General features: G+C 42.6%; 1 protein-coding gene across 1 annotated transcript in view; it reads left to right on the top strand.

Annotated features, from left to right (window-relative positions):
• EPHA4 (EPH receptor A4) overlaps positions 1–27902 on the top strand; it is a 198296-nt gene that overhangs the window by 93710 nt on the left and 76684 nt on the right. Inside the window, exons 3-4 of the mRNA XM_009890188.1 lie at positions 229–296; positions 4482–5145. Of these exons, the coding sequence (XP_009888490.1) occupies positions 229–296; positions 4482–5145 (732 nt within the window). The remainder of the gene's footprint in view (positions 1–228; positions 297–4481; positions 5146–27902) is intronic.

Raw genomic sequence — 27902 nt, 5'->3', positions numbered from 1 at the left:
CCCCGCGACCTGCCCGCCGCCCCGGGGAGCGGCCGTGCGGCCCCTCGGCTCTGAACCAGGGAGAGTTTCAAATTATTTAAGGCACTGGCGCGGTCGGAAACAACATTTCAAGTTGAAGGTGGACGCGATCGTGCCCCGCGCATATGGAAACGCTCAGGTAAACGATTTATTTTAATACTGCCTTTTGGCAGCTGGAATTTAATCTGTTTTATTTGTATCTTTCTGCAGTTACCTTGCTGGATTCCAGATCGGTTCAGGGAGAACTGGGGTGGATAGCAAGTCCCCTGGAAGGAGGGGTAAGTTTTAAACCGCTATCTGATCAAAAGGGTAAAGGGGGTGATTAGTAACTTTCAGAGAGTCCTAATGGCTCGATTATTGTTGATTGTGGCGGAGAGGTCAGATTTCTTCCCTGGCTTACCAAGTGAATTACTCTTTGTTGGAGAAACTCTATACTCCCTTCGGATAGTTCTGTCATGGAAGAAGTGGAAACCAAAAGGGCAGAAAAGAGGTTTCAGTATTAGGAGATTGGTCGAGGCATGGGCTTAGATGCCTATTTAAAACTGAAATACCAACAAGAAATGTGATCTGACGACTGAACTGGCATTCTTGACTGTAATTATTATATCTATGGGCTGTCTCGGCTGGGAGATGTTCAGGGCAATTGCCGTTCTATTTCTGGATGAAGGAGTAGGGATCAATATACGAGATAGACCTCTTGGCTTGACGGGACAGTTGTAAACATATCAGGCTGTAAACATCGTATGTTTTGGTGTCTGAATAAATAAACTGAAGCACCTGGTGCTCCGGGGTGATTCCTTGGAGTTTCTTTTCATACGCTTTTCAAAGAGACAATTGTAAGAGAAGATTGTTTGAATTCGCTGCCCTATGGTGAGGTGATGGCATTAAGAGATTCACACATCCATTGCTGGGGCTTAGAGCCCCTTTGCTTAGTGAGCTGCAGGCAAGGTATCTCTACTAATTTAGCTTTATATTAGTGGATGAGCACCTTGCTGCTCCTTCGTCTGTGCCCTGTCCTGCAGAGTGCCATGGGCCTCTGTGGGAAACTCCTGAAAACGTTGGACTCTGGAGTCGGTGGGATCTGGTGGAGGCTGTACTTCACGGGATCTCTTGGGGTTTATTTTTGTAATAAGCAATTAGAAAGGGTTTTTCTTTTGTAAAGTGAACAATTTAAGAAAAATGCCAGCAATGCATGCTAAACATTAATATAAAAAACCCCTAAACCAACCCACCCTAAATGCTTTTAATATTAAATGAGTAAAGCAGCTTAGTATGCTGAAGCAGAAGTAACTAAGTCAAACTGATTGAAAAATAAAAGTGCTAAACGATCAGGACCTGTGCACAACAAAGCACTGGATTCTTCAGGAAGCCTACAATTTTTTTTTTTTTGTGTGCGTTCCCACTTGTAATTAGAAGAAGCAGAGCTAAGGAAACAGCAGTGAGTGGAAGGAATCCGAGGTTGCGTTGGCTGGCGATGCATTATGCATAAGCTCTGAATAACCATAACATGGGAGAATGGGGGATTGTTTTGCTCCCCCATTGTTGTTCTGGGTGAACTTGACTACAGTCCTGGCTTGGGCTCTGCCTGAGCACGCTGTGCTGTCCCCGAAACTCGGTTTTTCAAAGAGCGGGGAAGTGATTGGCAGGCCTCTGGCAGCGCCGGCGGTGCACATTCGCTGCTGATTGCGGGCAATTGCTCTCAGCTTTTGACAGTGTGGAAAGGTACAGCTCTATCTCAGGGAGAGTCGGACTTCCTTGTTAATCCTATACCCTGGAAAGGTCAGTTAATGAGACGGGGTCTTTCTATACGGCGCTCCAAGGGATATCTACGCTGTATATTAAAATAGGACCTAAAATACAAGTTTTAATAAGTCGGTAGTAGAATTGATGATCAGAGGATGGCTGTGTATTATTAATGGCTGTTGGATTCCCCCTTTTCCCCCATGTTTTCTCTGAAAGTGCCATGCCAGCTCGAGAGGGAAAATGCATGCTCTTATTGTGGACGTGACTCGCTTCACTAAACCTACATACGTGTGTTCTATTTTTAAGCCAGTAGTGAAAAATTTAAGAGTACATGGTCTGTCTCTGAGATACAGTGCTTGGAAAGCATTTATTTTAACTTTATATGCTGCAGATTTATTTCAAGCAGCAGAAATGAACTCCTTTATCTTCCTGGGAAGATTCTGTCCTTCCCTGCTAGTTTTTCTTTAAGTGTGTGTACCTTATTGTCTATGTTATATATTTACAAAAAAAAAGGTATTTTTCTAGATCTATACCAGCAGTTCCTGAGGTGCGAGAGTTGTGTGGATAAGAAGGGCTGAAGATAAACACAGTCATTTAGCAGGGACTGGCAGTAATCAAATATATAGTAGCCCTAGAGGAATTAATGAATTGCATTATAAATGTAATTAATGATTTACTCTTGCATTTCACAGTTGAAAAGCAGGTTTTATGCCCAGAATGTTTTACTCTGCATCATTAAACCGTGGGAAGAGCTGAATTATAAAAGTTAATTTCAGCTTGAAAGCAAAAAGTTACAGCTTTGACCACATACTTAGAGTTACAAGTCAGTTACTGTGGCTGGAAGTTTGGGGCTGGAGTTATTTTCAGCTCTGTCAGTAAGAGACACTTAAGTTTGTTTTGTGTACGTATGTTTATGAAATAAGAAACCCACCTGTGTATATTTGTGTGTTTGTCAGGAGACATGGGAGTGTTAAGAACCCAATCTGAAACTTGCTGAATTTAGTTGCACTCTGTCCGTTGACCTCAGTGGTCTCTTTATTGAATCCTCTAGCAGCATCCTCCATTGTAGAAACGTACTAAAGGAAATCCCATCAACAAGTATTATTTCCCTCTGCTTCTTCCTTTCTCTTGTACCACACACAATATAGGTAGCGTAGACAGCCTGAAGATAAGCAGAATGGAAAGTGATGGATCATAAAGACAATATTGTAACAGTAAACTAGCTCCACAGCAGCTGTAAATTAAACAACTCTGTCTTCTTACTAACACCATGTTACACTTTACATTGATAGATGACTTTTTAAGATTTATTTTTGCCTTTTCTGTGAAAAGGAGTGACATGCTGAGTATTGATTTCCCCCCCCTCCTTCATTTTAATTTGCAGTTATCTCTAGGCAGCAAATAAAATATTATTCTTTCTGCTCTTAGTGACTCATGGTGCTAACTACTGTCATTCTATAAACGGATTCAGCTAAGCTGGAATCTTTTTAAGTAAAAATCACTTGCATAAGAGCAATCCTTGTGAGAAGAATGCAGGATATTATACAAGAAGCCCCTTAACGTTAAGAAGGCTTCTGTTTATCAAAGCCACGGCTTCGGTAGTTCTGAAAAGCACTTCTGGGAAGTCTCTTTAAAGTTACTACTGTTTTCCAAGGGTAATTTTATATGCTTCATTGTGTTGCCTGCAAACCCAGACAGTATATCATTATCTAACATTTTTTTTTTTTTGAAGAAGGATTTTTCTGATACTGACGTGCTATGGGGCTTTTGCTGGAAAGATACCTCTCCCTAATGCCCCCTCTTTCCCGACCAGGAGAGCGCTGTGATAAACTTTCTTCTGTCTATGATAACACAATTTTTTTCCCAAACCTTTTGGTTATGGATGCTTTCCTTTTATAAGTACATCATGCTGAACTACTGAAATAGGCCAGATCTCTTCTTTCTGTACCTTCCTTGGATTCCGTGTATTGTTGTTGTTTCATAATTTTGTTGCCTGTTAGTTTGGCACTTCTGAAGATGCCTGAACTTGATTTGAAGGGTGTAAGAGTTTTGAAGCATGCTGCTACCCTGATCTTTCAACATTTGCCCTCTCTGCTGTGTCTGGGATGTTGCTAGCCCAGGAAAGTAGTTGGCAGCTAAAAGAAATACTAAGGGCTGGCTTAAGATTTTAAAATATGCAGTAGTGATGTCATAAACATGGATGTTACTCCATCTGTCCTGCGCTTTTTGTCATGCGATCTCACTGTTTGTTCTTCCACGTACAAGATGGGATCCACGCGTTACCTGCCTTGGCTGCCATAGGGGAAACACTGTGGTGTCAGTACTGTACTGTGAGTCTGTGAAGTGCCACGTGTAGCCCTGATCTAGGCAGGATCCTGTGGGCTGAACTACAGGGCAAATAAACATAGGAAGTCGGTAGAGCATTCTTGGATTGATTCAGAGGGCCTTTAAAACACGTGCTTGCTCCTTGAGGTGTTACTTGATTTGGAGCTTGTTTCTCCTGAACAGATTCTTCTTTTAATGTTCCAGTAGTTGAGGTCCTGGCTATGGCTTGGTCTGCTGGGTCTGTTTTGGGGTTGGTTTTTTTGTTTGTTTGTTTTCCTGTAATGGAAAAAATGGAATCTCCATGTTAGTTGTGGAAGTGCAGATTATAGAGCTTCACAGCAAATGTTTTTCTCTGTAACACTGATGTATTTTTCTTCCTCTTTGCCTCTTCACAGTGGGAGGAAGTAAGCATTATGGATGAGAAGAACACTCCGATCCGCACCTATCAAGTCTGCAACGTGATGGAGCCCAGTCAGAATAATTGGTTACGAACTGATTGGATTCCCCGCGAGGGGGCTCAAAGGGTATATATTGAAATCAAGTTTACGCTAAGAGACTGCAACAGCCTGCCAGGAGTCATGGGAACTTGCAAAGAGACTTTCAACCTTTATTACTATGAATCAAACAATGATAAGGAGCGTTTTATTCGAGAGAGCCAGTTTGCCAAGATCGACACCATCGCTGCTGATGAGAGCTTCACCCAGGTGGACATTGGTGACAGGATCATGAAGCTGAATACAGAGATACGGGATGTGGGACCACTCAGCAAGAAAGGGTTTTACTTGGCTTTTCAGGATGTCGGTGCCTGCATTGCTTTGGTGTCTGTTCGTGTCTTCTATAAGAAGTGCCCGTTGACAGTTCGAAACCTGGCACAGTTTCCAGACACCATTACCGGGGCTGATACATCCTCTCTGGTGGAGGTTCGCGGCTCCTGCGTCAACAACTCGGAAGAGAAGGATGTGCCAAAAATGTACTGTGGGGCAGATGGCGAGTGGCTGGTGCCCATTGGCAACTGTCTGTGCAATGCTGGCTATGAAGAACGTAATGGTGAATGCCAAGGTAGGATGAGCCATATTGTACTCTTCATTAGGGCTTAGTTGAATGCGTAATTGAATCGGAGATGAGAGTAAATGGAGTAAAGCCAGTAATTAGCAGCCCCTGTGGGATGCAGTGGGACAGAGGGGTTTAATGAAGAAGTCCAATAGCTCCAGGTGGCAAGGCTAAGAATTATATAATGCAAAACAAATGATACTGCCATAATAGGCAGAAGGCGAAACACATTTTCTAGCAGGCGCCTAAATTTGAATTGGCTCACGATAATCACCAAAATGTGAATGCAAAACACTGCAGTTGAGCTACCGTCATTTAAAGAGACAAATCTTTAAAGTTTTATCTGAAGTGAACTTTGTTAAGCACAGGAAATTCTGGCAAAGTCTCCTTTGGATAATGCAGTGGGGTAAGAACCAGTCAGGGAGGGGGGGAACAGGAGTTTTAGCTGGATTACTTTCCTGCTTTGGGAAGGGGAAGTCTTTTGGTGTTTTACTTGTTGCAAATTTTTAGCACTAAATAACCCTTTGATATTTGACACTGCTGCCTTTGTTAAATATTTTCATTTCTCAGAGGGTCTCTATTGTCAGCTTAATAATAGAGGTGCTAGGATACTCTTAGAAATGCTAAAAGTCTCCACCCCACCCTCCCACACACACCATCCTGTGTGCAGCAGAATTGGGGATTAAAGTTTGTATAAAAGACAGATTATCCTAAAAAGAAAAAACCTCGAAACCTGTGTTCTCTTTACCTCCCCTTTCTGGAAAAAGAAGTTGTAAAAGGTTAGGGAAGGAGAGGAGGGAGTGGGAATATAAAATAAAATATCTTTAGCCTCAGCTTCTAATCTTTTGCTCGTGCAAGTGTAAATTAAGATCAAACTTAAATGAATTGTTGCACAGGCTAGTGGGCTTAAATTTGTTGGGTGCTGAATTGGAGGTGCTTAACTTCATAGTGGATTTAGACCCATGTTTTTGGAAAAGGCTCTTGAGAGCCAGATGACTTCGCTTCACATCTTCTTAGTGTGTTTTTTCACTAGGTCATTTTTTTCATCTTCAGACTGAGTACAAGAGAGCAGAGCAAGTTACTGATTGCTTTTGTGCTATACTCCTAAGAGAACAGTGTCTTTTGAATGTCCTACTTGATTTCTTTTAAATGATAATTTACTGTCAATATGAAGTTCATTATTATGCACTGAAATTAAGCTTTGGCAGGAAAGAAGCACTAAGTATAAACTTCGGCCTTCATTTCTAGTGTTTTTGCTATATGGAAAAAGCCTAAGTGTGCCATATAGGCAACAAAATTACCACTGGCTGAAAGATGAGCAGCACGGTGACAGGGCATCCTGTCTGGGGTAAATTACTGTGTCTTTTTGGAACCTTGTGAGATGGAAACTTAAACCTGTGTGTTGTTAAACAGGTGAGCCTGTGGCTGTGGTACTGATGGGGTGCTGCTGGGGAGAGCCCTTGCTGGCTGGGGAGATGCTGTTACTTTCCAATAGCTTGATAACTTTACAGGCTGGGTTGTGAGAGGAGGAGGTGAATGGAGGAGAAAAAAAGCATCTTGGTTTATTGAACGGAGACTGTTCCGCCTTCTCCTAAAGGCCTGTTGGGTCAGTACTGGGTCATACGGACTGACACAGATCTACCATTTTTTGGTGTCAGTGGCCCAGACATGATGAGTTAATTGCTTACCAAATCCTGTGTTGTTTAAGGGGAATCTCTTGAGCTTTTGCTGGCGGGCAGTGGTGATAGTGGTGTGGGTTTTTTAATTTATTTTTGTGGTGTTGAACTAGACCTTGAGGATAAATGTCAGCTTACCTGCTGGCTCTCAACTGCACCTGGGGAAGGTTAGGCTCAGGAAACCCAGTTCTCTGTTTCCCAAGTAAAAGGAAGATGAGATGATGCCTTATTTGCAAAGGAGAGAAACTGTTCTGTCTCTTGGGCTCTCCAGAGTGAAGTTGGCCTGTACTAGTCATTCTGAGAGGATTTGAGCCAGCATGTAATTTGAAAGCACTAAACCCATTTCATCAGCAATTATTTGTGGTTTCCTTTTCTCACGTTTGCCATTCTCCAGCCAGAACGGTTTACTGGGAAGCTCCTCTTCATGAATTCTTGAAGTTTACCAGAACTATGCAGCTTGGTCTCTGGTTTCCAGTGAGGCTGTTAAAGCAGTTCGGCCTTTGACACTGCTGAATGAGGCCTCCCCTTTTCTTACCCCGCTCAACTTCATCGTTCAGCAAATGTTCTGCTCCGGCAGGTTTTTGGAGGGGAGGAGGAGGATGAAGTGAGGAGGATTCCTGTGGTTTTGGTACAGAGGATTGGGGGTGGGGGGAGAGACTTTGAGTTTGGGAAAGGCTGTAAAAGGGTGCCGGGCAGGGACTGGAGCTGGTGAGCAGGTTCCACCTCAATTGTTTTTCAATAGGTTGACTGTGGCAGGACAAATACAAGGAAAGGTCAGAGGTTGTCCGTTTCCTCATCCATCTTCCCCTGTGATCCTAGGGTCAGAGTTAGGATTGATTAAGATCTTAAATGTTTGACAAAAGCTCGGTGGGCAGAAATAGTTTAGGCCAGTGGATTGGGGCTTTGCACTTGTTGGGAGATCCATGGGAGACGTTGGAGCTCCCTGTCCTCTCCTGGGACCTGCCCCCTGCCTTACGGTGCTGGGAGGGACCAGCCACTGCTTGAGTTGCCCTAAAAGCTGCTTCAAGTTCACTCAACCTTCTGATTTTTAAATAACACATTTTCCTTGAGCTGCGTTTGCTTAATTTCTGATGTGTGTGTGGGAAGCGTAATGGGAAGCCACTTCACATATAAAGTGGTTCCTGTAGTGGGAGTTAATGACTCTCTGACCTTGAACAGGATTTTTAAAAATTGAGTCGCTTATATGGAGGTGTTTGAATATGATGACAAAAACCTGACCTTCCTCTGACTGCTTTTTTTTTTTCCAGCTGACTTTATTGATGATAACGTGTGTGTGTGTGTGTATGTATATATGCAAAAACCCAAGGCAGAAGGGGAAAGGAGCCAAACACTTAATCCATGTTTATCTGGGAAGCTTCACAGTTATGTCACGGGAGCGATTCTACAAAATCGGTCCTGATCAGTAGAAATAGTAGGTGAGCACCGATTCTTTGCTTACAGCTGAATTTGTAACTGTGAACTTGGTGCTAAAAAATACCCCAAATTACTGTTGTGTGGTGGTTGTTTTTTTTGCTTATTACTATTTACTCTTCCCCAAACTTCCTGCATTAATGGCTATCCATTTAGGAGAGCGTAAATGTGGAGTATTGTTGATGGAACATAAGTATCCCAACTAGTGGCACATCTCAAGGCTAAGGTAATTTGCTTTAGGGCGAAGTTGAGACATAAAGTCATTTTAAACTCTGCTTGTATGCATCATTGTTATGTAAAATGTTTTGTTACATATTAATAGTGTGGTTTGGGTTTAGTTACGATTTCCTTATGATAAAATGCATATCTTTTTAACTCAAAGGAGGAGGGGGGGAAATGAGCAGGAAGGGAGAAAAGACAGATTAAAGAAGCAATAGACTGTAGCCATCTGTGATGATTTTGATGCTGTGAAATTACAAATCTCAATTTTAGACCTGCCATTTAGTATAAATATGTGAGACAGTTGAGATTTTTACTGTGATATTGTAAAGGTTATGAGAGCCAACAGCTTTGTCTTCATCTACACTTGCTTTTTTGAGTTGTGAATTGGCCAATTGGCAGAAAATCCAGTGTCATTTAAAATATGGCTCAGTCCTGGTTTCATATCACTGCTGTTTTTAGAATTTTCCTTCGAACTTTGATAAGAGCATCCCTAAGAAGTAATAATTTGAATGATAAGATTCTTTTTATCTTGGAGGCTTTGAAGAGTGGCTGTGATCATTGAGAGCAGCAGTTCAGTTTACATCAGAAGGGTACGGTCTAATTATTTTTTTTTTTTCTGTGATAAGATTTTTGGATGGTGGGTTTTGTGGGGCAGGGAAGCAAGTAATTTGTGTGTGCTTTCCCATTTTAGTCACAGACAACTTTTTTTTTGTCAGAATAACGCTGATGAACAGTCTGGCTGCACAAAAGGGTAATCAGAAGGGTGACTAAGACTGTGCAGATTTGAGATTTCAGAAGGATTTCTTCAGGTTGATTATTTTTGGCAGGCGGGGGGAAAAATGCACAGACTCAACATGTTACGTTTTAAAAGGAGCTGAGAACATGGAAGCTACCAGGCGGGGCATGGGAGCGATACTGAAACACAGTCTGTCTGAACCAAATTTAGTTTGATATCTTCTCTGCCGAAGAAGTGATTTGGTTATGTTATGTTCTCATGTAGCTCAATAGATCTTCCAAGGGTTGCTCCCTCTGTGATTTTTGTACCACCTGGTGCCTTTCAAAATCTGCATTTAAACATTGTTGCTGGCTCTGTGCTGCTTTCCTCCTCCCGGGCCCCCTCAGAAATGAAGCTACAGTTGTCAAGCAATTGTCCCTTCACATATCCCTTGGAGAAAGGCTGGGATTGCTTCCTTCTGAATTCCGGACAAAATTTCTGCTGGCACACAGGGGAACAATATCTGGTCCTTATTCTGCATGTTACTAGTAAAGAGCATGGTCCTCAGAATCAAAGCCAGATGAGCTGTTGTGGTGGTATGAATTTCATGGTAGGTCTGAGTAGACTTTTGTGGGGCATATAGCCCATCTTCTTTCTTTCTTTTTTTTTTTTGTATTCTCTTCTTTTTTTTTTTAAAGAGGCAAAACAAAACTTTCCAGACAACTCATCTTGTGAGTGATGACTTCAGTATTTAGATCTTGGCTGGGTAAAGGTTATTATCTGTCTAATAATACGCTCTACTGAGCTTGGTGTTTATTGTGCTTGTGAGAAGTGATTAAAGAAATGCTCAGCAGTACACTTCAGTCTTTTGAGACTGCATCAAAAAGCCCCCCAAACTTGTGAGATAAATATCTTATCTGGTTTCGTTCCATTATGCCACATCCTTTTGATATGTTGTGGGGAGCAGGTGAGGTCACAGAGTTTTGTGAATCGGAGACAATTAACACTCCCATGACTGACTGGCCATTTTATGAATATTCAGATCCCGCTTCACCTCCCTGGGAAGCAAACATGTTAGTTCCCTTCTCTTTCCTCCTGCTGGAGACTAAGGAAGCGCTCCCTGTGAATGGGGATTGGCAGCTGTCCGCCGCTTTGCTTTTTGCATACAGCAAGTTCCTCATTTACATCTTTTGTATACACCCTGATGCAAAGTAGCACACCCATTTCCCCATTTCACAAAGGAGATAAGAGCTTCCTTTGGAAACGCCAGCCAAAATCTCCTTCTGTTTATGCAGAGCTCAAAGATTTGGATTTAATGCAAATACATTCTGTTTTGATTTTTTTGATCTCTTTGTTTAAGAGATAGTGTAATATTTGCACAGTATAGTCCTTGTGTCTCGAGGTCTCGTCTTGACTCTTTCCCCAGTCTGCTCAGCCCAAGCAAGTAGGCGTGTGGGACAGTGCTGTGCTCCAAAACCCTGGCCTTATTTGTAAAACGATGGCTGGAGGTGCAGGGAGCACCATTTCTAATGCCTGGTGGGGCTGGCAGGCCCTTGGGTGTCATCTCCTCTAGATGTACACCAGTGACCACGAAGCCCTTCTGTAGCTACAACCTCGGTTGGGAGAATGACCATCTTGGGAGGTGGGATCCCCCTGTCCTTTAAGTGTGTGCGTGCACATGTGCATGACAAAGCACTACATTTTATGACATTTTGTATGTGTTGAGTTGACCTGCTTAGCCCTCCTGGAGTGCCCTTCACTTCACTGGTCTGGTGGCAGAGGTGGGCTTGGCCTATGGTTGTAGTTTGGTGCAAAGGGAAAAAGGGGCTGGTAGCACTTGGGTAAACATGCACAAATGAACTGCTGTCTTTATTTATTGAAAGAAAATAATCTGTGAGAAAAGTTCTGCTTTCCTAAGCCTCATGATTACACAAGAACTCTTATTTTATTTTTGGTTTTAGTGGCTTTCTTTTCTTTTTAACTTTTCTTTATTTCAGCTTTACTTAAAATTGCCTTTGGCTTGAAATAAAGCTGAGGCTCATTAAATGCTCCCAAAACACAGGCTTGTTCAGAACGGATTTGTTGAAAGGTTTATTGATATAAGTTAGAACACATGCTGCACAAATGTACTGTATTTCTTTAAAGTACTGTTTTTCATTTTGTGTCTTTATAAATCAGTGGTATGAAATTGGGACCCTGATCGTATTGGGGCTACATCCTATGAGAAACCAGAAGGAAAAACAAGGTTGTGGGGGGTTTTCGTTTTTGTTGGATGTCCAATTAGTGTTTAACTTGAAGGTAATTTCACAGGGGTAGTAAACTGCGCAGTGTGAAACCTGGTGGCATAATTAAATGGAGGAAAGGCTTTTTAAAACAACAAAGGAACTTGCAAAAAGTTTGCTTTTGTCCTAATAGTCATCCAGAAGGGGAGGTCATGCTGTTTAAAGTACAATATGGATGGGCTATTAAGGTTTAAAAAAAAAAAAGGTTATACTGCACAGTTGGTATTTGCTTTGGCTCATTTAGTCATGGATGCCTAGAGAAAACACAGTTTGCTGGTGTTTGGGTTTCTTTGGTTTTGTGGGTTTTTTTTTTTTTTAGATGGATGGGTTTAAATCTCACTAAAGCAATCTGTAAAACTAAGTTCATCTATAGAAACCCACTGAAAGAGGTGTGCTTGAAAGCAGGCCTCATATTTGCTGGGGGTCTGGTGCTGCAGAGAGGCAGGGGTTCGGCAGGCTGGGGAGGAGGAGGGATGCTCTGCAGCTGCAGCGGCTGGAGGATGGAGGGAGGAAGGCTAGGTAGCTTTCCCAGAGACACTCAGGACGTCTGTGGCTGAGATGAGACCAGAGGGAAAACTGCCTAGTGTCCTAGCTGCAAGAGAGCTTCTCCTCCCTCCATGCTTGTCAAAGGCATCGGTCACCTTTCTCTGAGTTACCCATATTGCACGCTGGAAATTCTTAAAACATCATTTGAACTAAGGCAATCGATAACTATTGCTTGTGCTTGTATATGTGAATACTTTGTACAACCACAATACAAAGTTGCAGTACAGTGTCTTAATTACCCAGATAATCCTGTTTGCTTGTATTTTTAAACTATGGAGCATTGGGTAATTATTCAATTCTTAATAGAAGGCAAATGGCAATGTAAACAATAATTAGGATGTTAGACTAATGTGCTTCAAAGCAAATTGGATTTTTTTCATACTGTTCAGCTTGAAGTCCCATAAAGCTAGCAATTTAGTGGCAAGGAAACAAGTTCCATTTTGTTCATATTTTCTGGTGTTATCTCTTCCTGCCTTGCTTGTGTGAATAAGTTCGCTCTGACGCTGTCTGCTCCAGAGCCAATGTCAGGTTGACAGTCGGCTGCCTGCTGGTTGCCTATGCTCTCCCATGGCCTCTAAGGGGCTTTTTCTGCCCTGCGTCCAGGGGTTAGAGGCCAGCGGCACCCCAAATTCCCTCCCGCCATGGTGGCAGGTGAGCATGGAGGAGATGGTTGGTGCTGCAGGTGCAGCTGAGGCTCAGCTCGGTGGGTCACGGCTGCCCTGGTCCAGCAGAGCAGGCTGAGCTCGGTGGCTGAGGCTTCTCCTTCGTCTGTGATCAGCTCTTCTTGCTTACCAACCAACACTGACTTTAGCCTTGGGAATAGAGACACGCTTGAAGGGGAATTCAGGTTTTTGGTCTCTGATCTTTGAAAGCAGGGTAATATGCTGTGGGTCAGAGCTACAACTCATTATCTCCCTTAGCTCGGAGAGCGCTCCTGGTTTTTATAGCTCCTCTGGTTTTTACTAGAAGCATGATGTGAGCCACAAACAGGGATGCAAAACACTTGATTTCTGTTCTGTCTGCAAATCTCATGTACGTAACTTTTCAGTACTTCCACAGACCGTTAATTAAATCCTATCATTGTATCCATTCCTCACATTGTATTTAGCCAGTGATCGAAGAATGTGTGTTGGTAGCAAAGGCATTAGTCAATAATGCTGCTGCTTTCTGAAATGTTTTAATAATGCCACTGTCACACTGAGGGTTTTGTCTGGCCTTTTCCATGTGTTCAGTGCCTTCAGACCGCTGAGAACAATCACCCTTGTTTTCCCCATTATCAATGCTAAGAAAGGCCAAAATGTTCTCCAGTGTTGATGCTGAATTACAGAAATTGAATTACAGAAATTTAATTTTAACTACATTTTACTTTTTTGCTGAGAGGTGGTGGTGGGGGAAATCAGTGGAACACTTCAAGAGGTTATGGCTGATTTTTTTTGATACTAATACAGGTTATCTTTATAGTAAAGTGTGCACTCAAAGGGTGTGGATTTTCTTATTTTAAATCCCAGTGGCTTTTTGCCAGGCCACATTTTAATAGCATTAATTAACAAGTCTGTCTTTCCATACATCAAACATCTGTGTCTGGGGAGCTGAAGAATACCGACCAGCACTTCTGTGAACTTGGTGCTTGAATTCATTTGTTTTCAGTTTTAAGTGTTTTCTGCAGTTGAAAAAGACATCCTTGCTTTGAAAACAGTTTCCTTTTGAAGTGTCCAGCCTGGCAATGACTGAAGCAGCCACTGGGCAAATTAGCATGTTAAAAGGATGGGATCAATACCTTCCCTGGCCTGCTCTCCTCCGGGGCTGGGTCTGGGCGACCCTGGCTTGGCTCTGGCCAGCTGCACCCGTGTGTTTCAGGGGAGCCATCAATAGTGGCGTGGGCTGCATCAAGCTGAGATAGCTTGATCCAGTGCCCAGGCTCTTTCAGGGATGGCCATTTGAAAATGGATTGGGGGGAACTGACAGCTTCGGGAAGATCAGGCGGCTTGTGTAATTACAGAGAGGATTAGAAGGAAAGTGTAGGGAGAAAAAGGAGATCAATCGTAGGGCACAAGTTGCCTGAACTCCTCTTCAGATGCTGGAGTATTCAGTCTTATTGTACTTAGCTGCTGCATGTAAAAGATTTCTTTGGGCTTTTTCAACAGACAAGTAAACATAAATTTAAAAAGAGGGTGTGTGGGTAGTCCCTACTGTTTCACAGAAACGCTTGGGGCAGCGGTTGCTGGATAAGTATAGCAGGAGATGCTTAGATACAACTGTGTTTGCTGACAAACCAAAGAAGATGGTTCTGGTTTTGCCAGTGCACAGTCTGCAGCCCCATCCCACATGCCTTCAAATCTGCAGAGGCACCTTACATGACCTCCAGGTGGGATGCTGTCTCCTGCCCTTGGCTTTCTGGTTGCCAAACTCCCATGTTCTGACGAAGGCCACCCGGGGACCTTTGGGCAGCACTCAATGGCTGTGCCCTTGTGGGGGAGACAGCTCCTCCACCCCTCCTTGGGACTGGGGTGAGTGTGTGAGGTCCCTCTTGTGTCCATCAATGTTAAAACAATGAACAAATGATAGCAGTAGCCAAAATTGCTCCACAACCATTCTGAAATAGAGACCATTTCATGAGAGGCTTGCTGTGGTCTAGCACACCAGAGATGCTAGAAGATAGCTGAATTCTGTTGCTCTTCCATTTTAGTGGCTTTGGTGTTTGGATTTTGCACATCTGCCAGCCTCCCCTTAATCTCTGAAGTACTGTAACACAGTTATTAGGTTGACACATTTTGTCCGCTCATAATTAGTTCTTGGATTTCCTCATTTATTTTTGTGGTGATCAGAAGTGTCCAGGGTAGAGCTAATAAGACAGCTGAAATCAGGACCAGGTCCCTATACGCACTTCACCTGCTCATTAATCAAGGACTCTGCAGTTAATGAGAGTACTTTCCAGGTAGTATTTAATTTCAGAGTAGCAATAGTTACACTTAATGCAAAAGAACTTTTTTTGCAGTTTGTTGCTGAATTCATTCCCATGGTGCATTAGAAACTGTCCTCGTGTGCTAATCTCAGACACAGTTCTGTCACGCTGACCCAAATTTGGACTACCTCCAAAAACCCATGCAAGATTAAAATAGTGGCTTCCATACTTTAGGCTGGACATGACAATTTAGTAGGGGCTGGGTACACATGCATACATATAGACGTGGCTGATAGTGCACATTGTTTTGTAATGCTTTGAGGTTCAAAGGCATGTCTGTGTAGGGAGGAAAGTTGAAAGGAATCAACTGAAGAGGTGAACTCACATAACTTAAGGTGCATTGCTAATTACCCGTGAGACTATTTCCATCTTTTTTTAGCTGAATCTACCCATGTGCAGGTCCTTTATCCATTTAGTTGATTCACCTTAAAGTTCTTGGTGACTCTTTGAAGACATGCACTTGGTACGCAGTTTTAATGTACCCAGAATTAATGTACTTGGGAACCTTGAATTCAGCACACCCAGTAGCTTGAAAGTGAGCTCAAAGGGTTGTGGGCACTGTGAAAGCACCCATTTATAGCTTTAGGATAGATACAGCACTTTAATTTGTGAGAGAAAGGAGAACAAAATCAACCGACAGTCACTTGCAGTAGAGTGTGGATGGAAGCAGGAGGGAAAGGAGCATTGAGCGTGGCTGCAGCATTGCCAAGGAGGGCAGCTGGCTGGCTCCAGAAAGGGGCAGGAGACCTTGTCTGCTTTGAAAGCGCAGTGCTGGCTCTGATGGTGGCTGAAGGAGATGCACCATGGGTCTGATCCAGCACTGCAGGGATCTGCCCTTGTCTTAAGAGGAATGGTGCGGTCCCAAGAGTGGTATGGGACCTTATCAAGTATCGCATCTCCTGTTAGGCTGTGCTGGAATGGTGACTGTGCAGAGCTGGTCCTTTTAGTTCAAGATTAACTGTCATCAGGGTATGAAAGTTTGAGAAAGGTGGTCTCTTCTCTGTCTTTCCTGTTTGCTTGGACATTGGTTTGTCCTTCAATGCAGAGGGAGGACCCCTGTAGCTCTGTCTTGCATTGAGTGTTTAGCAGCTGCTGGCTCACTGTGAGGATACTGAGGAGAAGGAGCTCTACCCACCATACTGTTCTACTTCTTTAGAGATCACTGTTAACCGCTCTTTCTCGTGGTGGCGTGTTTTAGCTAGCCCTCTGCAGGCGTCATGGTAATTTGACCTCTCCGTACACCTGTATTAAAGTTTGAGTTAAAAATGCATTGTAGCAGAGCAAAGGAGAGACATTTTTCCGTGGGATCGGTGAGCACTTTGAGAATGCCAAATGGCTAAGTTAACTCTTGTGCAAACACTGCCTTTTATTTGACTTTGTAGTTTGCCCTTTGAAATACAAACATATTTGTGTCAATCAGCAAGTCTCCCTTCCGGAGTTCTGGTTGACCCTGTGCAAAGAAATGTGACTGTGCAATTATTAAAGGTGAGGCCTTCGTTTTAACAAATGCTGAGTAATTGCTATTCGCTTGTCTCTGCGCCTGTGTCATAAATGACGGTGAAGTGCCCTTCAGCCCAGCTAAATAACAAGGAAGATACTTGTTTGGAAGGCATAACTCTTCAGAAATTTGCAATATGCCAGAAGTATTGTGTCACAGGGACTTGTGGGTAGGGCAAAGGAAAAAGTTGCCTGTCTCAGCTTCGAGGTCAAGAACCTTATTTGGGCTTTAAAGTGCAATTAGGTCAAATATTATACCTATGTCACTCGGACAGAGTTAGTAGGGGTTGTTGAAGTCTAGTGGAGGGCAAGATTTGCTCATTATAAAACAATCTGAAGCAAATATGGAAATGTAATACTGTGGCAATTAACCTAGTACTTCTTATGATGACAAAGATGAAAGCTCCTCATCTCCCCTGCCATAGTGTTAGCAGGTATTGCAAAAAGGCTCCTACTGTTTCCCAGGAGTTTTTCCACAGTCTGGAGACTTGGACCGGGTTGGTGCCACTGCCCTGATTGACAGCTTCCCTGTTCGGAATCAGCCATGGTGGTGAGGCCATGGATGACTTGTGCCAAAGAAACAGAAAATCAGACCTCAGAACTATGTTTGGAGAATAACCCCTGTCTTCTTCCAGATACTTTTTTTTTTTTGCTGTTGTGTTTTAGTAAAAACCTTCTGAAGGACCAGAAGCCTGGTGTAAAATTAATTTTACTAAGCATTACTGGTGCTCTACAGAGATACTACTAAGATAGGCCAGTGCTGATTAGACCTGCCTCTTCTTTCAGTATTAGCTTGTAATTCCTGTATCGTCACTCTGTCTGCATTTGATTTCTCAAAATAATTGTTTATTGCCCTGAGCTCAGCATCATGAATCTTGCAAGCAGACCTTTGATAACAAATAAGTATATGTGACAAGCGGAAATAAGTTTTCTTTAAGAGAACGCTTTTCAATTTGTTCCTCAAAGAACTTTTTCAGAAAGCAGTGGATTCTTTTACCTATTCACATCAACTAGCGTATTTTGGCCTTATTCCAGAAGGAACTAATTGAAATACTAGGTGGTGTCTTTTTATCTAGTTCAGACCTTGATTGATGGATTTGTAGTCCTCATGCAGGCTGAAGAGACTAAGGCATCCCTTCTGCCTGTGTTAGCACTAACTGTCCAGCTCACTTCAAGGAGTTTGAAGTTTGGATTTGCTTAGAGTTGAAGGTACCTTGAAATGTCTCTCACCTTTCTTCTTTAACCAGAGGTGTGTAGAAGTTGGCTGTAAAGATGGAGCTGGTAACAGGGCAGGAAATAATGGGCTTAAATTGCAAGAAGAGAAGGTTAGACTAAACCTGAGGAAAAAAATAAAAAAATTAATAATCACAGAGATCTATTGTGCCAGTGCAGACTGCCGGGGAATGTGAGGGAATCTCTGCATTGGAGGATTTTCAGAATAAGTTAGACATCTAGGAGCATGGTTTAAGTACAGGTTATTCTCCTGTGTGGCAAGGGAATAGACTAACTGGGATCGTCTCCAGCCTCATCTCTTATGGTAAAATGCCCTTGCAGAGTTGCCATGGGATCACCATCATCTTACAGCTGAAAGGTAGCTCTCAAGGTCTGACCTAGAAATAGAGACTTGATCATACTGTCTCTTGACCTCTTTCTCCCCAGGAGGTCTCTTGGCTGCTAGAGCTCTTTCTCTGCACTTCAATTTTTCCAGTTAACTAACCAGCTAATTTCAGCTAACCAGAACCCTCTTTAGGCATCTTGGATACGTCTCTATCAGTTTGTTCCAGTCCCCTGCAGAGCCAGAGTGACACTGAACAGGCCCTGGCTTTCCCTCTACATTTATGAGGTTTGTAGCTTCATTTTACTGCCCTTAGTGTCCCCTCCTTATCTGAACTTATGGTAATGGTATGTCATGGCAGGGATGCTGCAGAGCAGCCACGAGAAGCTTTGCCTGTTACTGGCTCACCCAGAAAGACAGGTAGAAATGCTGCTTCTGTCTGTGTCCTTCCTCCGCCCCCGTTTGCAGCAGTACTGCTTTCATCACTCTGAAACAACATGCCATCTCTAACACTTAAAGAAGCCCAGGGTGTGTAGCAGATGTGGTGCTGTGCGCCTTGCTTTGTGAGTCTGTGCTATGTTTTGGCTTAATTTCACATTCCCTCCCACACATCTCGGATATTTGGCAAATTTATCTCAGCTTGTTGAAAGATGGCCTCCCTCATGCAGACGGAAGCCTGCTCTTTGCATCCAGGTTGGCTTTAATGTGCAGCACATGTGCTCACTTACAAGTTGAATAAACAGGTACCTACTGAGGAGATATTGGCTGCTCAGGTGCAGTCTTATATCTGTTGGGATGTGGAGAAGGGATATTAAAATTGTTTACGAGGTCAGAGCTATAGCGAGCCTTGCGCCACCTTTGAGTTACGATATCATTACCTGAGCTGCGGGAACCAAGAAATAAAACCTTTTACCGTGAAATATGAGGAGTGCTTATGACTTTGAAGTATAGAGAGGAAGAAAAATGTACACTGCGTCCTAGTACATTTTTTTGTTCTATTGCAATGGGTTTGATTTTGCTTACTGGTGACACATATAGAATAGATAGGGCATTTGTTAATAATGTTTGTGCTGGAGAAATGCTCCTTTTACTAGTTCATTTCTTTTTGGGTCATGCCAGGAAAAATGTTCCTTTCTAAAAGGAATAAATTATTCAAGCTTATTTAAATAAACTTGCTATTTTTTCTCTACCTGGTACCTGCAGTGTTGCAAGTCCAGTCACTTGTTTTCTTTTACCACATTGTGCTTCCCATCCTTTACATGAACAGGGTTTTTTTTTCTACTCTGGTGCAGAAGGCGTTATTAGGTTTAGGCCAAATGAAAAGTTGCACTAAAACATTGATGGAATAGAAGCAATTGCTGAAACAATATTGATTGAACTGATTATTCTTAAATAGACGAGAGCAGCTAGCAGTTTACTTCTGTCATGAGAGCCACTAGCAGTTTTTCAAAAACTGAAGGCATTTGGTATCTGTATGCTCTATACGTAGCAATCTATCAAAACATGTTTTGGCAGTTCCTATATTGTCCTTTGTCTCATAAGTCACTTTTGTGGAACAGAACAACACTATTACAAAGTTAAGTATCTGCAGAGTGAGAAAGAATTTAAAAACCATCACCAAGAGAGAAGAATGTGTAGATGTAAAAACTGGAATGAATGTTGGGTACCGGAACAGAAAGATGTGCCGCAGATAGCGGGAGAGGCAGCAAAGACTGTCCCAGGAGAAGCCGAAAGACAACTGCCATGACGAAAAGCAGTAAATCAGTTTTTAGCGAAGTTAACTTTCGGTTTCTTCAGAAAGTGGATTTTGTGGTCTTGCTGGTCTACTGTTATGTCAATAACTTGCATCAAAACTTCCTTGAGTCAGAACATCTGTTGCGGCCAATGGAAAGACTCCCCTTGACTTTAATGTGCTTTGGATCAGGCCCAAAATGCAAATAGTTTTTCTCTCATCCTTTGAAGTCTTTAACTTTTCATGGGCTCCCTTATGTTATTGGTAATTTGCACCAGAGGTATTTTGCATGCAAATGAAATTTCGGCAGTAACGACTGCATTTGTGAATATGCATGTTAGTGCGCACACATAAATATCAGTAAAGCAAATTTTACTCTTCAGTATACCAAACTAGAAATTTCTTCGTAATAGTGGGTTGTTCGTAGTAACTAGAACTGTGATCAAATGTATTGACAAATACATGTAAAAGACTGTATAAAACTGCCAAAGTACGTTTTGATACATCTGTATAGAGCCAATTGATTTTTCTTTTTTGTAGCTTGTGCATGTTAATGCATGTTTTCTATATGAATCTGGCATTTGTCACTAACTTGTTACAGCAGTGTAGATGTCATAAATTTAAATACTGTAATTGAACCTGAATTCACTATGGATTTATTTACCAGATCAAAGCTTAACTTCAACCTACAACACTCATTTTGTTTGCTAGTGTAAACTCGTGAGCTTAGTGAAGTGCCAGAGAAGGATTATTCCTTTGAATTATGTGGGTGCTAGCAAATCACAGGGTTTTAGTTTTTAATAAACTGAAAGTGTATTTTTTAGCTGAGAGATCCTACTGATTTTAGTACTAATGTTTTTAAGTTTCTTAACTCATAAAGGCTATTGTAGTGCTCTCATGGGAGTCTGAATGTGTTACTCTGTAATACAAGAGCAATACAATATGGCAATAAAATATGAAAAGCTTACAGTCACCCTGTTTATCTGAGATGAGGACCTCACTCTATCATGTGAGGGGGAGTGAAGGTGCTTTGCCCCCTCAGACCTCTCCAGTTAACCCAGTCTGAAAATTACCAAGCACTTATGGGGGCAGCACACTGGCATACAATTGTCTAGATTGGAAGGGACCTTTAAGATCATTGAGTCCAACCATTTGGCCTAACACTGCCAAAAACACCATTCAACCATGTCCCTCAGCACCATGTCTACCCATTGTTTGCATACCTCCAGGGATGGTGATTCCACTACTGCCCTGGGCAGCCTGTTCCAATGCTTGATAACCCTTCCAGTGAAGAAACTTTTCCTAACATCCATCCTAAACCTCCCCGGCACAACTTGAAGTGCTTTCCTCTTGTCCTATTGCCTGTTACTGGGGCAAAGAGACCGACCCCCACCTCACTCCAACCTCCTTTCAGGTCACTGTAGAGAGCCATGAAGTCTTGCCTTAAACCCTTTTCTCCAGGCTGAACAACTCCAGTTCCATCAGCCGCTTCTCATAATGACATCTTTAGTTGTCGCCTGCCCTGCCCACTGGTGTGTTCTTCCCCCTTTAAAAGTCAGTCTTTCTTGTTTATCTGTCCATGTTTCATCCATTTCTGCCCCAGCTCTGGTTTGCCAGGGCCTTTAGCCCAGGACCACGGGCCCTGCGGCACGGTGGCTTGGCTTTGGCTGCGCGGCCAGCTGCTGACTGGGAGGAGAAAGGGAAAGATAATTTGGGTTTCTAATTGCCCTAAGATATGATTAGGAACACCTTTCCACAGAAAAATGTCTGCTCAATAGAGTGTTGCAGGAAGGGCTTGTCAGTGCTGTTGCCTGTTAGGAGATCACCGTGTATGACTGGAAATGTAAAGAATTAGTCACTCTCTTCATACCCCAGGCTGTTACTTAAAGCTCTTTCTGGGAATGTCGCTGCAGCAGGGAGGGAAATGGGCTGTGGCCGAGGGTGGAGCGGAGGGCAGGGGGGCAGTGGGGCCTGGCCCAGGGCCCTCACTTGAGACATGATGGCAGCCATGGCCTGGGGTCTGCCCTGAGCTGCTGGGAGATTCCCTCTGAATTTCTGTCTGTAAGGATGAAGCACATGAATAATCCAAAACTGAAAGTGGTCTTTTGTAGAATGACATGGGAGTGCTCAGCTTTTGAAAAACATAAGTTACCAAAAATGTTTGTGTCGGTGTATTTGAAGGAACGAAGTGCCTTTCTGATTCTCTGCGTTTATTTTGTGGTGACTTAACAAAGTGTTGTTTTGAGAAAGAGGAAAGACAATATAAGGGTGAATGTAGGAGGGGAGGTGATCTTGCAAGCCGTGTTATGTAGCTGCTGGCTGTACTGGGACAAGATAAGCTGGGCAAATTGGGTACTTAAGCTGTTAAGGATAGCGTAGGTGTTTGACTCACACTGGTCCTGGTCCAGAAAATATTGAAGGGCAGGGAAGAAAAGGAGTGGGGCTATGGACTAGGCTTTGCTAAAAAAGTGTATTTCGAAGCACTATAAAAAAAAAAGCCTCTTCCCAGGAGGCGGTCCTGAGCCTGGAGCACCTGAGCCGTGCTGAGTCAGCACCTGCAGTCCCACCAGCAACGGAGGTGGCCTGGTAGGTTTTATGGTCCTGAGAAGCTGGTGCCAATGAGCACGCCTCAGAAGAAGCCTGAGGCTGCCTCGTTTAATCCTGGAGCTGTGGGCTTTTAGCAACCTCTGACTTCAGAGGGATACCGCTCGGCTTCCTTCGGTGGTGTTTGAGCCGCACTCAACTCTCCCTCGTCAGCCTTCCTCCGGACGTTGCTCAGGGCATGGCCACAGGGAGGGCTTCGGGCAGATGGGAGGGAAGGGTGCAGTGGCATTCATGCAAATCCTTGGCTGCTTTGAGCTCCTCTGTTCTAACCAAGCTGTGGAGGTTTCTGATTTGTGGACTTTTCCATTTGCTTAAACATCCTGCTTGCGTTTTCTGAAAGTAGGTGGTGTCCCAAATTACTATGTAACATGGACTCTTTAATATCATGAGTTCGAGGGCTAACTTTGATATGAGCTGCATAAGCAATGAATAATAGCCGCTTCATTCCTGGCAGAGGCTTGGTGACAGATACTGGCAGGGAGTACCTAGTTAATTTTTGAACTCTCTTCCTTGATGCAAAGTTAAAAGCTGATCCCAAACTATCGATGACGTCTGGCACAAAAACTAAGTTGTTAAATCTCAACCCATGAGATTTTGTGGTTCAGGGGCACTGTTCAAGCCATACTGTGACACCCGAGCATGCTTGAAAATCACCTTGCAGGCATGCTGTTGTGTTTCGAATTCACTGCCACTCCTCTAGAGAGTCAGCAAGTGACCAGTCAGTGCAGCGAGAACCGGGGTCTGTCCGAATTAGCATTCCAAATAAGTGTGAGGTATTGCCTGACTAATATACTCTGCATTGCCTAAGACCATGAACAGCCTCTTTGGTGATGGCCAAAGTTGTCTTTATAAAGAAATGATACAGAGATGTCTTTAAATATGCATGGAATGCATATTGATTATCTTAAACCCTAAAAAAGCTTTCCTTGTTATCTGGGAGACCAAGGACAGTTGTTTTATTGTATTGAGTCTTACAACATCTTTGAAACTTTTCAACTGGGTACAAGTCTGGAATGAGAATGATCTTCTAACTCTGAATCATGTACGAGTTATAAGCAGTATTACTATTGCCAATGCAGAAGGGAGGATGAGGGAGGACGGCTGTCTTCCCAGTAATGAGACAGGTTTAAAATGTAGAAATTGGGACTTTATGTGCCGTTCTTTCCCTTCTGCGGCTTGGGGGTGGGAGGGCTTGTTTGATTGTTTTGATTTTGTGTTTTTAAACCCACTGGAGAATATTTAGGCCATCATTCCAGGCTTTTTTCACTGCCAGGAAGGATGTGCTGTAACTCTTAGATGAGAGTGACAGTGCCCACTTAATTGTCTTTAGAGAGTGAGATTTTGATAAAACAACACATACTGTGCAGATCGTGCAGCAAACTGCTGATAGCTGACCTCTGGCCCATAAAGTGACACCTAACTTAACCATACTCAGATTTAGTACAGTGCACAAATCTGGTTTCTTGTGAGTCTTCTCAGTGCACAGCCCTTGGGTCTGTTTCTCCTGCCTTACAACTTTTATATCAGCGAAACTCTACTAATGATGAGAATTTCAATTTGCTGCTTAAATTTATGTTGATGTCAATGCGAGGAGAGTCAGACCGTGTATTACTAGGCTGGCTTTATGAGAGTAGTGATCAGGCTGTTGAGTCATTACATCCACTTTACACTTTGGATTTTAATTGCTTTATGGAGCTTGTTAATTTTTGTTTAGTTTGCCGGTAGCTTATGAACGATAGTCATCTCTATCAAAAACCGCCACCAGCTCTTTCGTCACTACTTCTGTATAGTAACATAGTTGTTAGAAACAGGCAGGCAGGTTTTTATCATGGGTAACTATTACACTGTAGGTTCAAAAATACCATTATGTTTTGTTTTGGCTTGTTTTCTTCTCTCTGTTACTAGGAACAGATATAATGTTTGGAACAATGTGAACAATAATCTGAACTTCTTAAAGATCAAATAATGTAGGAGATAAAACTACTCAGGAGATGTATTTATAAGTGCAAGCAGTAATAAAGCCATATGAGAAGTCATTATCTCCGCATTTTTAAATCATTTGTTGCAAAGTATATTTCTGTTTATTTAAAATATCCTTAGTATAAAGCTCCTGGGAATACACAGCTAGAATGTGGTATGCAAGTCCCTCTGTGTGGGGTTTTCCAGTGGCAGCTGTTCTTTGACCTTGCCCTACATGAGGAGTTTTAGACTTTCATTTCTGGATTACCGACTGCCCTCTCTCAGTATCACACATTCACCTTAGCTTTCTAAAAACACAGTGGCAAATCAGATTGCATTAATGGAAAATGCCGTGGCCTAGAAAACGGCTTTTATTGCTGACAGAATGGGCTGATGAAATCTGGGCTGGTAAGGTATGCTATTTTTGACTGTGAAAAGTAGCATTTTCTGAAGGTTTGCTGAATGCAGTAAAGTGATTTCATGTTCTTCTTTGTTAGTCATCTCTAGCTGCTGCTGTGATGGTAATGGATGTTGTTAATGTTAAACATTTAATCAGTTAAAGTATATGTCTGTCTGCTTTTCTTTCTCAAAATTTGCAAGGATTGTTATTGGTTCTATATATTTTCCAAAAAGTCAAAAGCAGCACAGAGAAGGTGAACAGAGATCTGCAAAATCCATTTTAGAAGCCCGTGAGTGCAAATGAATGATTATGTGAAAAGAATTCAGTCTTCTCACCGGCTAAAGAGAGAGCTGCTTGCAGTAACCATTGGTTTGTACTGTCTCCAGCCTTGCTGTGACCATTTAATGAGGTCTGATTCAGACTAATTCCCACAATCTGTAGGTTTTATTCCCTGCTTAGGCTGGAATATTTGGATGTCTGAACAGACATATAGTTTTCTTTTTAATTAGCACATCTGACTCTATTTTTTTTTTTTCTGAAGGCCACAACCTCTGTCCCAATCCGGGCAGGTGAAATTTCACAAGCACTTTATCATGGCTCATACCTCAAGCATCCGGACACACCTTTCTAATTGTCATTTATATCCGCCTGTCATTGCCTCTGGCATTTGCTGAGTTCACATTTCCATGTGATTTACTGCAAAACATTTTGTTTAACCAGTCACTAACACACACTGACAGGGAAGTCCCCCTCAAGAAGCTGAAATAATGATTGCCTTCATCTTTGCTTTCTTGAAGTAGATGCTGAAAAATCAATCTGTTGGTATCAGTGCTTTAGACTTTGCACATATGAAGAGTTCTTGAAACTGGAAAGCTCTGACCTTGAATCCGTAAGTGCTTTGAATTGTAAATACTTTTTGTCTTGGGCTCTTGTGTGTGTAACAAGGTGGACGAGCTCTGAAGCAGCGTGTTTAATCCCCAGTTGCAGAATTTCGAGTGCAGTTGGCTTATGAGTCAGTGGCAGCTCTGCAAGTGTTCAGCTAACTACTAAAGTATTTGGATGCTGAGGCTGCTCCTTAACAGCAGTTCTGGGAAACTTTTTAATATACCAGGACAGCTGCTCTGTCCTCTGGACTTGGTTTCTTTGGTCCCTGTCTGAAGGTTCCCGTGCGCAGCGGGGAAGGAGCCTGGCCGGGACCCCCTGCCTCTCTGCTGCGGCGGCAGCCCCGTTTGGGGCGCAGCCCGGGCAGAGGGGCTCCTGTTTCACCTCCACGGACCTGGGAGGCCTTCAGCCAGCGGTCTTGGTGAACTAGTTTTTAAGGCTGTGGACAAGTCCAGTATAACTGTTCCCATGCGGGAGCGACTTTCCTTCTTTCCATATTGCTTTAAGGCAATCTAGGTAGGGAACATCTAATCAGGCCTAGAATTTGCTCTCCTTTAGTTAAATATTCAAACCCCATATTCTTCTGAAGCCTTAAAATTACTATGCAGATGAACAGGTCTGTTTGTGTATTTCAGAATAAAGTCACTAAGCATTTGCAATGTCGAAACCCACTTAATGTTGACAAAGGTGATTCATATGGGTCTTTCAAAAGATTGCTTACGTCCCATGATGAGTTAGGTGCAATCTAAAAAGATAGCTCTGTTAAGTGGCACATTCACAAAATGTAAGCAAATGCATAAGAATAAAATATAGTGAAATATCCATCTCCCTGCTTCTCCCAGCTGGTTGCTGATCTCATGTATTCAGGGCTCTGCCTGGCACAGTGCAAATTTACTGACCCATTAGTGGTTGCTGTTTGACTGCACCTTCACAAAGGAAAAATACATCTAGAGAATAAACTCGACACATCAGACGTGCAATAACTAATTCATTGCAGCCAGCACTTTTTGTCCTGCTCTGTGCTGCTTAACTGACCCAAGTTTTGATTATGTACAAATTTTGTGGTTTGGTTCAGTTAGAAAATCCTGGGTTTGTTTATTTGAGTGTATACTTCTTAATCAATGATTGTGGGCAAGAAAGCATGTTAAGTAATTGCAAGTAAAGAACATGGAAAACTAATACGCTGGCCCAAGCGCTAGTTTTTGAAAGAACAGGTTCTCCCATGTTTTTTTGATCTGTTAATAAAGATTTTGGTAATGGAGTGATGCTGTGCTTGAAAATTCAAGTAAATAGTAGTCCTTGAAGGAATTCTGGCTGGTGCAAAGTAACAAATTCAGAGTGAACTCAGTTTTGGTGGTCAAAGGTGCAAGTACCCGTTCTGTGGGGCAGGCGCAGGAGAGAAGTCTCTGGTGGCCATAGATGGCTGCTGGGGCTCTTCTTGAGGATCATCTGTCTGTAGCTGCATGGTGGCTTACTGTATGAAACTTGGCAGCCACAGGAACACCACCAGGAAGGCAATGAAGTTCTACAGGGTGATTTGAGCTGAATCCACTGATAGTTGACAAAGGTAGAGAGAAAAAGTGGAACATTTCTGCCTGAGGTCTGTTTGACTGAAGTTTGAAAATGGAGGTTACTCTGTGTGAATTTGGGATCTCTTGAAAAGTGAAAGATGTGTGCTGAAGATATGGTCTTGCATACCAAAGTCTATTTGTATAAATGGTGTAAGATCATCTTGTCCACCATATTTTAAAACCTCACTCTCCTAAGCTATCTTATATGCAATTGGGATGTTACTGATAGCATTCTGTTAATTGTTGAGGCAAAATTATGTCTTGATATGGTTTAGCGAGAGTAGATAAAAGTAGTGCTCATAAGAACTATGAACTGATAACTTATCGTATCAGGAAGAGTGTGGGGCAACCGGGGCGGACGTGAGTCACACGCTAGCTCCAGAGCGTGTGGAGCCTCAGTGAGACTCATAGCCAGATTTCTTTGCTAGCGTAAATTTTTGTGGCCTGGACTGAAGTCAGTGGTGCTTTTGGCCATTTCTAAATAGCTCCATAGTTACCACAATTAATTTATTTGTTTATTATCTTGCACTAATTTACGTATCATGTAGATATTTGAATAAATAGCTCTATCATCAGCCATGAGGGCCTCAGATCCAAAATGGGATGTCATTGTTAGGTTTATTTGCCAATGGTTTTGTCAGAGACGGATGCTTTTCCAGATTAGAAGCAAAACTGTGTTTGTTTTGTCACTTTCTCCTAATTAGCAGCTGTGCGACATCCAGCAGGAATTTG

The sequence above is a fragment of the Charadrius vociferus genome, unplaced genomic scaffold (assembly GCF_000708025.1).
Source record: "Charadrius vociferus isolate BGI_N301 unplaced genomic scaffold, ASM70802v2 scaffold650, whole genome shotgun sequence".
NCBI classification, from domain to species: Eukaryota; Metazoa; Chordata; class Aves; order Charadriiformes; family Charadriidae; genus Charadrius; species Charadrius vociferus.
Note: the sequence above shows the minus strand (reverse complement) of the source record. Positions and strands in the feature narration are given on the sequence as shown.